The sequence below is a fragment of the Nicotiana sylvestris genome, chromosome 8 (genome assembly GCF_000393655.2).
Source record: "Nicotiana sylvestris chromosome 8, ASM39365v2, whole genome shotgun sequence".
Taxonomy (NCBI): Eukaryota; Viridiplantae; Streptophyta; class Magnoliopsida; order Solanales; family Solanaceae; genus Nicotiana; species Nicotiana sylvestris.
The window spans coordinates 2,514,321-2,530,068 of NC_091064.1; the positions used below are offsets into that span (position 1 = coordinate 2,514,321).

At 36.7% G+C, this 15,748-nt stretch overlaps 2 protein-coding genes across 2 annotated transcripts; both read right to left on the bottom strand.

The window, feature by feature from the left end:
- Window positions 1–3,525: 3,525 nt before the first annotated feature.
- On the bottom strand, window positions 3,526–5,271 carry LOC138874478 (uncharacterized). Its single transcript, XM_070152937.1, has 4 exons — window positions 4,966–5,271; window positions 3,958–4,653; window positions 3,718–3,867; window positions 3,526–3,555 (listed from the first exon to the last, which is right to left on the bottom strand). Exons 1-4 carry the CDS (start codon window positions 5,269–5,271, stop codon window positions 3,526–3,528), a joined length of 1,182 nt encoding a protein of 393 aa, XP_070009038.1.
- Window positions 5,272–10,408: 5,137 nt separating this feature from the next.
- LOC104232295 (uncharacterized) lies at window positions 10,409–14,024 on the bottom strand. Its single transcript, XM_009785465.2, has 3 exons — window positions 13,091–14,024; window positions 10,922–11,039; window positions 10,409–10,838 (listed from the first exon to the last, which is right to left on the bottom strand). Exons 1-3 carry the CDS (start codon window positions 13,930–13,932, stop codon window positions 10,620–10,622), a joined length of 1,179 nt encoding a protein of 392 aa, XP_009783767.1. The 5' UTR covers window positions 13,933–14,024; the 3' UTR covers window positions 10,409–10,619.
- Window positions 14,025–15,748: the final 1,724 nt, after the last annotated feature.

Consider the following 15,748-nt stretch of genomic DNA (forward strand, 5'->3'; position numbering starts at 1 on the left):
TCACAATAAAAAATAATTTTTTTCTCGCAATCGATTCCTATGTTATAATATATATTCTCTATAACATTATTTTTCTATAACAGCCAAAAAAATATCGAAATAAGTAAAGCTGTTATAGAGAGATTTTACGGTACAGATATAAAATCTAGGCAAAAGCTAATATGTTCACGTGAATCCATAAGTAATAAGCTACATCCTTCTCTAGTTATTGATTTTCTTCTTCTATGCACAATAATTTATAATTATTTTTTAAATGATCTAGTTGTGTAAAAATATTTTCTCTAATCAATTTATAAAAATTAAAAAGAGAATGTGTTGTTTGTTAATGAATGTGTGTCTAGATTTGGTGTGATTAGTTAGTTGTCAGTTGTCATTAGTACTAATTAATTAGTGGGATTTTGGATTACAGTCTAAAGCGCACTTAGTAAAAAGTAAACCACTCAACCCTCTGGGGTTGGCCCGGTGGCAATTGACTTGAATCTTGGGGTTTGCTCCCTTTCAAGGTCTCAAATTCGAAACCCACTGAGTGCAAACAATTTCTGAAGGTCATCGAACTGAGTAAAACCTAAATTAACCGTGATGCACTTGCGGAAAATTCCTCGCCGAGAACCTGTGCACCCCGAAATTAGTCGGGGCTCGAAAAAACTCGGACACTCGATGCAAATCAAAAAAAAAAAAAACAGTAAACCACTCAATCTTATTCCAATTTTGAGTGAGTGCTACATTTCGGACAAAATTTTCTCAAACTTCTCACGTTTTTCACTACTTTCGGCGAAATAAAACAGAAAGGCAAAAAGAGTTCCTCAATATTAACGACAGAATCTTTTAATGCAAATGTCAGTGTCAAAATTTCTTACACGTTATTTAGAAAAACAAATACTACTATAATTATCTATAATAATAAGTAAAAATAATAATCTAATAAATAGTAAGTGGTATAAAAAGTTTATTACACTTCAATCAAGGGGCAAAGCTCTTCGTCAAAAAGTTATACTCCGTATATATCGGGTAAAATGAATTTTTTGGTTAGGCAGAATGACTTCCTAATCACTTAAACTTGTCGGGTATTAAAAGCCGATACATAAACTTTCTATTTTCTCATTTGAACACTCGAACTCATTTTTTCCGTAATTAATAAACACATCTGATAAGAGACCATGCGCGTGTATATTACACATACACATACGTGTCCATCCAGTCAGCAAATGACCAATGGATGTCTTACACGTCAAGGGTGCGAACCCTAACCCAACAGATCGGGTCCCCTCTTTCATTACATAGACTGAACCCCCTCCCCTCATTTTAACATCTCTCTGACCAAACCCTTCCATGTTCATTTCAGAATTTTGATGATCGGAAAAGGTGAAATGAATCTGGAAAGTGAGGGAATCATATGTAAGGCCCATAGGCCATCATAGTAGGCACGCAATAGGCCATCATATGTAAGGCCCTTCTCGCCATCGATGAACTCTCCATAAATTCGGAAAACCTCGTTAAGAATGGCACTGATCTGCTCATCGCTGAATTTGACCCTAAGGTTTACAGCAACCACCAAAGCTGTCATTTCCTTGCAGTTAGGGACCCCATCGCCATTTGCATCAAAATTCTGGAAGATTCTTTTCACTTTCTCCAGTCGTTGAATTCCAGAATCTTCCAGATTCTTTTCACTTTCTTCAACGTTCAAAAAAGGACTTGTTTATGGTGGTGAATATGGAGTAAGGTAAGCCGTGCTGGATGAACTTCCAAAATCGATCATAATCACTCACCCCCTTCCAAAATCGATCATAATCACTCTCCCGTTTTTTTATTTTTATTTATTATCTGTTAATCTTGTTCTGATCGAGCTTCGTTTGGTCCAAGTGATGCAAAACATAGCTTCAACTCCACAAGGACAAAATATACAACTTTCCATCATTTTCACGGTCTGAAAAAAAAGTATTAAAAATGGAGCTTCAGATTTTACAAGAAGGAGGAATGGAACTTCGATTTAAAAAAATGGAGGAAGAGGGTATTTTAGAAGGAATGAATAAGAAGATACTTAAATACAACCCATTTTGTACTATTGGGCGTTGGGAAGAGGGATTTCATGCTCCTGTGCGTCGTGTTCCTGACGCGACCTGCTGATTAGGACCAACTGACATCACATGGGCATGGCCAATGGCCAAATGTATTTATTAGTTACAGGAAAAATTAGTTCGAGTATTCAAATAGAAAAGTTAAAAATTTATGTATTGGCTTTTAAAACCCCGTCAAGTTTAAGTGGCCAGGAAGTCATTCCGCCTTTTGGCTATGTATATATTGTTGAATACCTTTAATATAGGAATATATTCTAGTGTTGTGGTAAAGCGAGTTTAAAAACTAATTTAAATCATGGGTTAAATCTCAAACGCGACATTCTTGTTTTTTTTTTTTGAATCTGTTGTATATTTTTCTGTAAAAATAGCACGAGCTAGCCACTTTTCGGACTGGTCATTCAAAAATAGCCAACGTTTGCAAAGTCATTGAAAAATAGCCACTATTTTGCTGCAACACGGAAAATTCCAGCATAATATACTGGAGATCAGTGCACCTGTGTATGACTTTCCAACATATTGTGCTGGAACTCCAAGTGCTCCAATCTCGAGAATATTATGTTGGACCAGTATATTATACTGGAGTTTTTTTCAGATTTTGAACAGTGTTTTCTTTCAGATTTATCTTTACATGAAAAGTGATTAAATTTCGATTACTTTTGAAACTGTGGCTAGTTTTGAATGACCACTTGTAAATTTGACTATTTTTGAATTTCTCCCTATTTTTCTGGCATGACTACGATATAAATTAAATTTTAATCATAATGCAAAATTTTCATTACTATTCTTTTAATAATTTCGTTTTCCTCGATTGAAACAAGATTAGTCGCACCTAGGGAAACTCTTGCTTTTTCTAAAACTCTCTAATTATGATTATCACTACTGAAGAGGCACGGCAAAGAACCTCAGAAATTTCCAAATCTATGATATTGCCTTCCAGTACAGAGGCTTTTCTACAAAAGTTATGGTAGAAAAATGAGCAAATAACAAATCCACAATGAGGAAATTAGATTTAAATCCTTTTTTGAAATTATCAAAAAGTCTATCAAACACAAAGCATTACTCAAATGGTCATCGAAAAATTTTAAAAAATAAATGGAGTGACCTTTTGAGTGTTATAAACATATTTTAGTAACTTTTCTGTTAAAAACAAAAAAAAATACTCTTGACTTTATCAGGTAATTTCGGATAGTTGAGTGATCATCTGAGTAATGCATTAAACACAAGAGTCAGTGAGAAAAAATAGAGCTACTCATAAACGATGTTTCTAACGATTAATAGATACATGATACGTGTCCTTCATATATACTGTTATTATTAATCATAGGCAAAATACCGAGAATGTACCCGCTCCTTTCTTTTTAAGGATACATTCACTTCCTACAGGGTTTTCAGTGAGAAGAATTTCATGATGTGTTTCAGTCATGTGCTTTGAGCATCCACAGTCCATAGTTCATTGCAGTTCGCTTCCTTTCACTGTTCCCTGCTCATGCAAATCAAAGGTTAGATTTAGGAACTCAAACTAGTTTGGGTCCCTTGTTATGATAGGAAGGATGAATAAAGGCTTTCCTAGTCCATGCAGGCAACATCTGCTTCTTGCGAGTGGTACATGGTCCCTTGTTAGTAGTCACTTATCAGTAAACACCTTGTATTTCTGAACAGACTGAACCCTGGCCTGGCAATTTTCTTTAAAATACCCATTGTTCCCACAGTGGGTACATAGCCAGTTATCAGGGACAGTGACATACTTGTTGTGAGGGTTGTAAGGAGTTTTCTCCCTTTGGAACCTGATGCCCTGCCTGTTTCCACTATTGTTAAGATACATGGCAGTGACAACATCTAAGGACCAGGTCCACTTCAGAGATTTCTCAAGATCGATTCTTACTTTCTCCAATTCAGCTTGAAGTTGCTGGTTCTTCTTGAGTTCACTGCACAGACTGGATTTCACAATGGTTAATTTCTTTTCAAGCTTGATGTATGACTCACTAGCTACTTCCTTCCCTTTCCCAAGACTCACATTCCTATGTTCTCTATTGAGTCCCTCAATAGTTTCCTTTAGATCGATGCATATTACTAAAAGGTCATCCCTCTCTTGCTCAGTAGTTGCAATTTTTCCTTCTAAGGTGTGTTTCCCATTGCTAAGACATTCTATTGTTTCTTTTAGATCAACAACTACTACCATCAGGTTGTCTTTCTCATTTTTCACACTAGTTATCTTTTCATTCAAGACTTCCTTTTCTTTTTCAAGATTAGCTATGGTCTCATTTAGGTCCACCACACAGACCACCAGATCATCTCTTGATTGTTCGGCTTCTCCTAGTTCTATGGTCAGGGTGTCCTTATTATTAACAAGGCTATAATAAGCATCAATTAGGACATTCGCCAACGACCTTAGCTTATTAGAAGAGTAGGATTTCAGATTTCTCTGAATATCCCTGAAGTTTACCCCATCGTCTTCATCATCATCAGCCTGAGCCATCAGCGCGAACAGTGAATCATACTTTGTTGCTTCAATTTCCACTGCCATCATGAAACTGTTTTCTGTATCTGGTTCCCTTTCGGATTCACTAGAGGAGTCTCCCTAAGTAGCAAGAGGCTGCTTAATAATATTGTCAGCGGCACTTTTTCGATTGAATCATTTATCTGGAACCAGGTTCCTTTTTGCTGCTTTGTCAGGATTTTATTTGTATTGCTCCTATTTCGCGAGTGGGCAGTCTTTAATGAAATGCCCTGGCTTTCCACATTTGTGACAAAGATCGTTGTTCCTTGCTTTACTTGAACTGCCCCACTTTGGTATACCACCATTTCTTCGAACCATCTTTTGAAATCTCTTAGTAAGATAGGCCATGTCACTATCTTCATCACTTGAGTCACTGCTTTCAGCTTTGAGTACCAGATTCTTTTCCTTCTTAGGCTCTCTTCTTTCACTATCTTTCTTTCTTTTCATCTCGTATGTCTTCAGATTTCCAATAAACTCATCCATAGTCAGAGTTTGTAGATCTTTAGCTTCAGTAATGGCATTTACCTTACTTTCCCAAGAACCACGTAGAACACTTAGGGTTTTCCTTACAAGCTTGTTTCTGGGAATGACATCTCCAAGTGAATGAAGCTCATTTATGATGGAGGTGAATCTGGTGTACATATCTTGTATAGATTCATCATCCTTCATCCTAAAGAGCTCATACTCTGTGGTGAGCATGTCGATCTTGGACTGTTTGACTTGAGTAGTTCATTCGTGTGCAGTTTGCAATGCTTCCCATATTTCTTTGGCAGTGTCACAAGCTAAGACTCTATTGTACTCATCAGGTCCTGTGCCATACATCAAGATTTTCTTGGCATGATAGTTCTTTTCTACAGCTTTTCTGTCAATTTCGTTGTACTCTTTTCTGCCTTTCAGCACCATTGGCCCTATTTCTTCAAGCTTCTTCATGGGGACATGTGGACCATCACAAATGATGTCCCACAGTTCTGAATCTTCTACCATCATAAAATCATGCATGCGAGCCTTCCACCAGCCATAGTACTGACCATTGAATCTGGGAGGTCTGTAGGTTGATTGTCCTTCCTCAAAGTTGGGTGGAGCAGCCATTGAGATCCTTTCTAGGTGTTAACCTTTTAGAAAGAACCTGCTCGGATACCAATTGTTAGTTTATATGAGTCCACCAAACTGTAGAGTACCTGGTCCTACATGAGATAATGCTAAGAAAGCTATGGAAACTGAAAGTAAAAAAGACAAGGAATTTTTACATGAAAAAATCCCACACAAGGGGATCAAAAAACCACGACCTACTCTTGTAGGATTTTAACTTCAGTAACTTGCAATCTTCCTATTACAAGCCACTTTGCAATAACCCTATTACAAAGACTTCAATTAACTTGTGATGCTCTCACCACAAGCCACTTTATAACTCTCCTAGTTACAAAGGCTTTAAACTTATGACTATTCCTAGTCACAACATAAACTCGGAAGTTTACGAATTTTTGGTTTTTTTCCTAAGAAAGCAAACTAGGAAATGCAATGAAGAGCAAATAATAAAATTACAACTCAACTACGGATGTACATAAACTCTTTTAGAAACCGATCCTTAGTGGAGTTGTCTTCTTGTTCTTGACACACCAGTGACTTCAATGCCGGATAAACACTGTTATGCTTGAGAGAGTATCACTGAATGCACAAAGGATGTTGTACCTTGCACCAGGTTGTTATATCACAAAAGACATCACAATAGATAGTGATGTCAATTCTTGGTACACGCTTCTTCCCAATGAGAAGTGATTGTTGTACTGTCTGCACAACCACTTCTGTGCAGTTGCGTTCCAGCTGGATAGTCTACATGTACTTATATCAGAGAACACTAACGAACCAGGTCCTTGTTGTGTTCCTCTTCTGTAACAGTTGCGAGATGGTCACCTTCTGCTGCTACGTTCCAGCTGTACAGTGACTTGTACTTCTGTCAAAGAACCCTAAGGGACCAGGTCCTTGTTGTGTTCCTCTTTATAATGATTGTGGATAGTCACTGACTTGTACTTGTGTCGGAGAACCCTAAGGGACCAGGTCACCAGGTCCCTGTTGTGTTCCTCCCTGTGGTCATTCATTCATTTGCTGATTTTCAGACTTGGACCAGGTCAGTTGAAATATATACCATGTGGGCCAGGTTCTCTATCTGGTTCTTCACAACAAGTTTGTTAGATCATCAAAACATAAGAAACATAAGGCAAAGACATTGATAACCCATCACATACCTATTTCATTCCGGTGAGTTCCCGTCCTTGGCCTGGACATGCCTTCTTAGTAGCGGAGGGAGTGTGTGGCGATTGTCCTGATATAAGGTTGATGTTGATCCCTGTTAGGTCACAGAGTTAGATGATCTCTTCTTGTGTTGTCACTTCGATCTTTTGTGATTCAGCTTGTACTGAGGTTAGTCGGTGAGTCAGCCCATTGAGGTTGTCCTCATCTGTTCGGACCTCGGCGCAATAAGCATTGTGGATTTCGTCCCAAGTGGTTGGAGGATACTTCATCAATCGGCTCAATAGTTTTCTAGTTGCTCTTGAACCATCTCTGCTCAGCCCGTTCTAATAAGTTGCGACTGCCATCCTTTCAGATACATTTGGCAGAGTCATCCTTACTCGGTTGAACCAGGTGGGGAAGTCCCTTAGTCCCTCACCCAAGGATTGCCTGATAGCAAATATGTCATTTACTCTCACCTAGGCTTTCTTGGCTCCGGCACAGGCGGTTACAAACTTATCGGCCATTTATTCAAAAAAATTTATGGAGTGGGTTGGTAGCTGAGAATACCATGTTAATATCCCTCCTATGAGGGTTTCACCAAACTTCTTCAACAGAATGGAGGACACTTGTTGTGTTCTTTCATCTGGTCTCAGAGTGTCTTGTTTTCATTCTACATTTCTTCCATTCCTTTTTAGAATGGCAGCGCGGGCGTTTATCACCTACACTATCAATAATGTTGTAAGTTATACATGTCATTGGAGGGAGGGTTTGGTTGCACTACTTATCTGTTTGTTGTATCGTGCAAGTTCTTGCGACTTCCGCAGTCATGCTTGGGGCGGGTTTGTTGAGGATGCTTGCTAGCATGTTGATTAGCCATGCCTCGAGGAGTTTCTTCACAGCTGGGGCATCCCTTCCTCTGTAGACGTGGAGGCCCCTTTAGCGCTAGGTTTTGTTATGCTGCAGTGTGGGGCGGTGACCTTTGCCGCCTAGGGGATGCGCTAGGCGTCGTGTCCTCAACTACTGTTTCACAGCTCTCATTGATGCCATTTAAGAGGTTGGTTGGGAAGCCTCATCTCGTCCTTTCCTCTTGGTTACTTACCATGTAGGGTTTTGTACACATAATGAAATGAGATCTCGGAATTTTTTGACATTAGTGGCCTGCGTTAATTGTAGATCCAAAGAAAAATAAAAATTTAACTAAGAAATCTCCACATACATCGCCAAATTGTTTGACAAAAAAATATAAATCTTGGTTCAAATAATTAAATTTATGTAAGTAAGGGTTAATCTTAGCTAACAATAATATCCCTATATGGGGTTTTTAAAGAAGCAACAGATATTACGTAAGTCTGGTCGAATAATGGCGATAACATGCAATAAATACTTTAGAAACCAGATGTAATAAAATAGCATTCAATGATAAAGATCAACAACGACATTTAAGTAAATAGAGTAAATAGGTCATCCAAGAAATAAGAGTGCTTATCGGGCGGATCAGACAGATAATTACGCTTAACGGTGTGGCTTATCGGTTATCGAATTATAAATGTAGTAATATGTTAGACATCCAATAAGATAACGGACGGATTGGTATCGTATTAACGATTATCGGGCGATTTATCGGCTAAACCAAATAGAAATATTTTGAATAATCATTCAATCAATACTAAACGGTTTCAAATCAATTCCATATTTTTAATACCATCTAAGATCTAACAGTATTTTTGAATTGAAGAGTCTTCTTCCAAGTTCCAATCTAGTTCATATTCAAGACTACTCATACACGTATGAATCAATCAAACTTTCAGTAATATTCGTTCTTCACAAGAAATCCAAATTGTAAAACCAAAAATCAAGAAAATCGGACTTTAATTTGTTAGATACATGCAAAAAAGGACATAAAACCAGACAATTAAGCTATTACGGATAAAACCATCGGAAAATTCAACAAATTACTTCAAGTTCTAGACTACGATATGATCAGTCAAGTACTTCCAGTTCATTGCACTATACAAAATCCAGTTGAGCATCCTAAACATGAAGAAAACTAGTGTAATATAAAAAAAATTAACGGTTTAACAATTTACCTGATAAGAAAATTGAGTAATCCGTCTCCAACCCGTTAAGCCGTTAATTATGAAATCTCAATCTGTTCACCATCCATTATCCGATAATCCGATGACAATAAACCAATAAGCCATCGCTTCGGTTCGATTTTGAACAACCATACCAAGAAAGGAAGGAATAAGTGGATGTTCTTCGTGACAATGAGGAATGATAGACAAATCTTTGAATATTCGAGTTATTCTCGGATCTAATGGTAAAAAAAAATTGGACAAGAATCTCAGCGAAATGGTGATGTTTGTATCTTAGCAAGTGAGAGCCGAATCTTTGCGTCAAAGTCATGTGTTCTTTACAAATGAATATCACATGTCCCCTATTATTGTCTTTTTTCCTATTTATATAATACATGTTCCTAAGAAACCCTAATAGTATAAGTGCGGAGAATATCCACTAGAATATTCTCTTTAATATCCTATATTGAAAACTAGTCGTTATGGCTCTGTCAACGATGCTCGACCTCAACCCTTGTTGACACCTCGACTACTACGACGCACGTTGACTCTTCGACCACAGATTTCGCTGCTCTTGGGCCATTTAGACGAACGACAACTTGGGAACTCTTCCCTTAATACTATCTTGGCTCAAATATTCTAAAGACAAATTTTGACCCATACATTAATATTAATCTTCTAAGATCAAGGATTAATAATTTCAATAAAAACATCACTAACCCGGATATAAGGGTAACTCTTTTAAGGCGGGAGCAGGGGCTATAATCGTTTTGCCTCGGTTTTTATTTTGTGTCCACAATAGACTTTGCACTCCCTTTAAGAAATAATAAATGAAATACATATTTTACTATAACATCCATTATAATAATAGCATTCCAAACAATCTCGAGAAATATTTAGGAAATGAGTAGTTAATGATAAAGATAAAATTGGAAAAAAATTTGTCTTTCTCTTGATTTTCTAAAATGGACAAGTAAAAGTGCAAGCGTATTTTTAGCATAGTGGATAAGCAAAAGTGAATGGAGGGAGTATTTTAACTGTCAGGTTCACACCCACTATAAGAACTTACTTGTCCCGGGTGTTTGCGTCAACCTAATAAATACATGACATATGTTTTCACAAATGTGGTCATCACTAAATAAATAGTCAATTCATACACATTTTCACCTTAATTTAGCACTTAATTATGATAATTAGTATAGTTTAGTGTAAACACCTAGTGCGGGTAACAGTCACGACAGATTTTCAGTTTATGTTTTCATCCAAATAATCCAATGTAAACCTATAAAAGTGAAACAAGTGACTATTAAACAAAGGAAGGTCCTGTGGGATGCTAGTCACTCCATCTGTTCTGTCTCAAAACACTTAGAGATGGACTTTGTTCTAGCACTTAGTTTTTATAACACAATATAGAGACCAAATTCTAGCATCTACAACTTCTAATAAAAATTCTAGAACACAAAGGTGAAGAATCAACGACTGTTCGAGCAATTATTCCAGGTTCAGAATGAGAAGTAATGATATATCGTATATTCATGGAGAAACTTTATGATATATTTCCTGGCAAAACGCGAATATTTGACATTGGTACATTTCAGTTTTCAGTTGAAAGTCATCATACATTTTCTGCAATCTCGTTAAAGATGTAGGACCTTGAATCAAGGAAAAATGTGTTTTGATCGGAGACGCATTTACAGATTTTCTACCTGTATGCTGATCGACTCGTCTGATTCTGAAGAAGCGTTAAGAAACAGTTTGACTAAGTCTTACAATGTCCTTCAGTAATCGACTGACAGAAGCCTTTATTTCATCTGGTATCACTAACTGGGGAGGAACCGACTCCAACGCATACAAAGTAATAACCCTCATCACAACAGCCAAGTGTAAATTTGTCATATCGCCTTTCCACACACTCTGATTCACAAACTTGCATGACGCTTTTAAGGCACATTTGCGGCATACCTGAAATAAGCACATGATTTCAGATCATATGGGGAATCGAGAGGAAGGTGGGAAGAATTTTGAGAATATCCAGGAAGACTCACATTATCTTCTTGAATTCTGAAATATGTACGCAACCTCTTAGCAGAAAAAACAGTCTTCTTTGCAACAGAAGGGCAACCAAAAAGGGCCACGTTCTTCAAGTCACTGCCAGACAACCATCTGCACAACCAAGTCAATAGATTAAGGATCTGAATGAAGAAAGCTAGGGGATATAAAGTAGTGTTTAAACCAAAAAAACATCTGAACAAACACCCCCCCCCCACCCCTCTCCCACAACACGATACAGGCCACATGTGGGAATTCGTCAAAATGAACTGTTTCAAAGCAGATGATAGACAGCATAACAAACCCAAAAAAAAAATGACCATAGTGTATGTCTGTAACATACACTCACACACGTTACTTATCCCAAAAAAAAAAAGCTCGAATATTACACAGACTTTCCCCTTTAATATTCACTTATATCAGTACTTCCCCAGTTCCCCAACAAGCAGTTAGCCTAAGTTAAGGTCAAGATCCTAAGACCAAAGTGTCAAATTAAAGACTCATTTGATTCTTGTACATCTATATTCTGATATCGTCTCATTAGAAGGTTAATATTTTTCCAGCCAAATGGTGGCTGTATTTTATATTCTTAGTACTTCCGCTAATTGATTAAACATGAATGAAGGGCAAGAATAAAGGTGAAAAGTAAAATTTTGTCAGTTTTTCCTTTTCCCTTTTCGAGCACCAATTGAACCTCCAGGTCTATGGTACTCAACACACTTCGTTATGTATTAATCTTTTCCTTTGATAAATCTTCTTTATGTATCAATCTCCTCCGTACCTTTCTCCCCATTACTATGATAACAAGATTTTTGTCACTATCAAATAAGTAATAACCACTAGACAAGAAAAGGAATGAAAAAAAAAGAGGAACAAAAAGGAAACACGTGCACATCTGAAATTGAAATTCAATGAAACCAGTCCATATCCCACGACAATAAAAAAGGGTTATAAGTCCTATACTCCCGGAATTGATAGATTTGACTTTGAAATTGCTCATTGTCATGCTCTATAAGGTAATCAGAATCTGATCTCTTCAATCCCACCTAGAAATATATCCTTAGTCTAAACTGGCTAACACTGAGCTTACCGGCTTAGTTTGTAATTGTACAGAAATGGAATTTTCACTTCTAATTAATAGTAAACTGATCATTTATTGAAAAGTTCAGCATTGAAGAAAGCTCAAAAAGATTTTTCACCTTGAATTTTACTGGAAACATAAATTCCATATGTTGATAGCTTGCTCTAAAAAGGTTACCTTGAAAGTAGTCCTAGTTGGAGATTCTACAAAGGAAATCATAGTGCAACACGGATTGGTCTATGTTGAACCAGTGTTTATTCTCAACAATTGGCAGAGAATTAGGTGTATACAATTTGTCGTAGAGAGCATGTGAGGAACAGAAGAATCAAAATATGAGTGCAAGATTTGGAAGGTGGAGGAGTCAGCATTTACAACTGAAGAGACCTCCGGTACACTGTAAAATAGCATTTTGTAGGAGATAATACAGAGTAAGGAATTCTAATATACGCAATTAGCATTATTAGAGCAGTGAAGTAAATTGAGCAGAGAGAAGAGATGATTCTTCCACTAGACACTGTCCTCTAAAGCCTTTTGTATTCTTAAGGCTATTATATCTGCTAAAGATTTATGCTAGACAATTTTTTCTATAAAGGGAGGCATTCTTAGCTGTTCAGTCTAGGGAAGCTGCGTAAGATGAGTTCTTATATGTTGGATGATATGATGATTTCATAGAGCATTTTCTCTCCTATTCTTTTCCTTTTCTGCACATGTAAAGAAGCTGGGGCAGGGATAAAACGCTCTAATCATATCGCTTAAATCAGCACATATCTATGTCTCTTTGCATTTTATGATGAGAAGTGCACTGCTGAAGTCTGCCGACATTTTCCTACACTTGAGATATCCGAAAGAATGACATATTTCTAAACACTGCAACATAATCAATGTTTCAGTTTACAAAAACTATTGTTTTTTCCACTAATTAGCAAACTGAACTCTGTCAAAGATGTCATTCTTGAAATATTTTGGTTGATCAACAAAACACAAATTAGACAATGATAAACTTCAATAAACAAACATAACAGGCAGAAAACTAATCGCAATCAATATGGAAAAACGGGTAACTGTAACTAAAGTTGATCCTTACTTAGCAATCTCTTGGTGATCTCTACCAAACTGCTCAGCTGCATACTTCACAAAATCGCGGGCATAACTACTCTCGAAACAAGTAATGTCAAACCTCTTCCTAGGCAAAAAGTTTGAATCTTTAAAGTACCCTTCATTGTATAAATGTGTCACAAACATCACCATATCAGGTGAAAGCTCTTTGTACACATTATGATCCTCCATAGTCAACGGCGTTGACTTTCTTGATTTCACACTCTTATTGTCCTTCTCATTCACAAACAATTCATGTAATTTTTTGCTCTTTCCCTCATTTTCACACACCCCATTACCACTTCTAGCCTCCATAGTCAATGGCGTTGACTTTCTTGATTTTACATTCTTACCCTCCTCATTCACAAATAATTCTTGTAAATTTTTACTCTTTCCCTCATTTTCACACACCCCATTACCATTTTTACCCTCCTCCTTCTTCCTATTAGCTTTTTCATTTTTCTTCTTCTCAAGCAAAATCCTCACTTCTTCCTCCAAGTTTCTTAATTTACACTTCAGTACCTCATTTTCACTTTCATCCTCACTTTTTTCTGATTGTTCAGATTTTTCTATGAGTCCGACAGCTTCTTGAAAGAAAACACCCAATGATTTTTTGTGTTTCTTTTTGGATACAATTTCTGAATTGGCTGATTCTTTCTGTTGAGACTGAGCTGAAAGTGAAAAGGGTCTCAAAAAATATGATGAAAATTGTGCAGATTGATATGGGGTTGAAGAGTTCAAGCATGTTGAGGCTATTGGGTTTAAGGGAGGTTTATGGAGTTGAAGAATTTGTAAAAAGTGCCATGAATTGAATTTTCTGAGGAATATCATTTGTGGGTTCTGGTTATTTGTTCAATGAACCATGGATGGGCATTGAGGGAAGAGGGGTTTCTGCCATTAGAGGGGTTTTAGCTAAATTCAACGACCGAGTTAGGCTTTGGTTTCTTTAACCAATCTTCGGGTCATTTGCGCAAATGGCCTTTTTGAGGTGGAAATGGAAATGGCATCAGATAGCCACTTTTAAGATAGTTGTTTACGTTTTAGCCAACAACAACAACAAACAAACTCGGTATAATCCCACAAGTGGAGTCTGGGAGGGTGATATGTATGCAGACTTTATACCTACCTTGTGAATTTAGAGAGATTGTTTTCGATAGACTTTCGATTCAAGGAATAGTGAAAAGAAAGCAATAATCAATAGCAACAACACGGTAATAGGAAACCGAAAGCAAACAGCACAACATATATAATAATAAAGATCCAAAAAAGAAAATACAAGAATAGTACGAGTACTACTAAAAAGCCTAGGAGAAACTCTCGACTACTTGTCAACCTTCAACCCTAATACTAAACCTTCACACTTTTCTATCGAGAGTCACGTGTTTACATCTTAGCTAGCGATTACAAATTCTTTAACGGGCAAATATTGTTTCTTCTTCTTCTCCGCTTGCTCGAAATTTAGGACACTGCAGTTTTTCATTTCAAAACTTCATGATATTGTGTTCTTGTGTTCAGTTCAAAACTTCAGGATATTATGTCCTTAATTTCAGGTTCTTAATATAGTTCAAAAATCGATATTGTATCCTTAAGTTTATTTTTTTAGTTCAAAAGTTCAGGATGTTGTATTCTTAAGTTCAGTTTTTCAATTCAAACTTCAGGGACATTGTGTAATGAAGTCCAAACTGTACAATTCAAACTTCAGGCTAGTGTCCTGGATTTTAATTGCTGACGTTCCAACATCAGGCCATTAGAGAAAAAGAAAGAATAAGGTGAATAAGAAAGAAACAACAATAATAATGACCAATTTGATATAGTTCTCTTACGATTTGAGGACTAAATTGATGTATATTTTCATGAAATTGTATCCTTAAGTATGGATTGTAGAGAAATGACACCGAAAAGTAACGATAATAATAATACTGCAATAATATTATTTGTGAATGGAAATACACCAACTGGCTTGAGTCGTGTTGGGGACTGTCCTAAGAAATTATTTCAACAGTGTGAAATGTTCTCTAGGATTAAACAAGCTTACCTCTATTTTATTTAGAGGATACAGAAATCAACAAAATTAAATATTATACAAATCCAGCTAGTAGGAAAAAAAAAGGAAGAACAACTAATGTGTAATGTTAATTAAATATTATAGAAAAGGAATTAGAAGGAAGAAGAGAGAGACGTATGAGAAGGATTTCTGAGGATTGAAATTGGCTTAAGAGAAGACCCTTTTATAGGCAAAAAAGCTTTTTTCTTGCCATTTGTCAAGTATGATTGTCAAGACTTGCATGCATCTTGCCACATGGATGGACATTTGTCCACTTTACTTGCATGCATCTTGCCACATAGATGGACATTTGTCCACCTTTTTTGAAATATCACAACAGTTCCCCCACATAAATTCAAAAAATTCATAAAAGAAGAGTAAGGTTTGCTGGATTTGTATGGTCCAAATACAATAAGTTTGGTGTCTTCTGGACTATGAACCAAACTTAGATCAATAAAATTTAACTCACAGAATTACGGGTAAAATATAATATTTTTATGAACCAATAACTTTTATTATAAGTCAGAGATTTTATCAATCACATTTCGACCCCCGGTAATTTTGCTGTTCAACGCGGTTTTGCGCCCAATAGGCCATGCGCGC

Coding starts and splice junctions, on each gene's coding strand:
- LOC138874478 (XM_070152937.1), bottom strand. CDS start 5,271: ATGCTCACCACAGAGTATGAGCTCTTTAGGATGAAGGATGATGAATCT. Junction 4,654..4,965: donor CTAAGAAGGAAAAGAATCTG/GTACTCAAAGCT, acceptor CTTGCTACTTAG/GGAGACTCCTCTAGTGAATC. Junction 3,868..3,957: donor TTCAAGCTGAATTGGAGAAA/GTAAGAATCGAT, acceptor GGAAACAGGCAG/GGCATCAGGTTCCAAAGGGA.
- LOC104232295 (XM_009785465.2), bottom strand. CDS start 13,932: ATGATATTCCTCAGAAAATTCAATTCATGGCACTTTTTACAAATTCTT. Junction 11,040..13,090: donor GATCACCAAGAGATTGCTAA/GTAAGGATCAAC, acceptor TTGGTTGTGCAG/ATGGTTGTCTGGCAGTGACT. Junction 10,839..10,921: donor TCAGAATTCAAGAAGATAAT/GTGAGTCTTCCT, acceptor TGCTTATTTCAG/GTATGCCGCAAATGTGCCTT.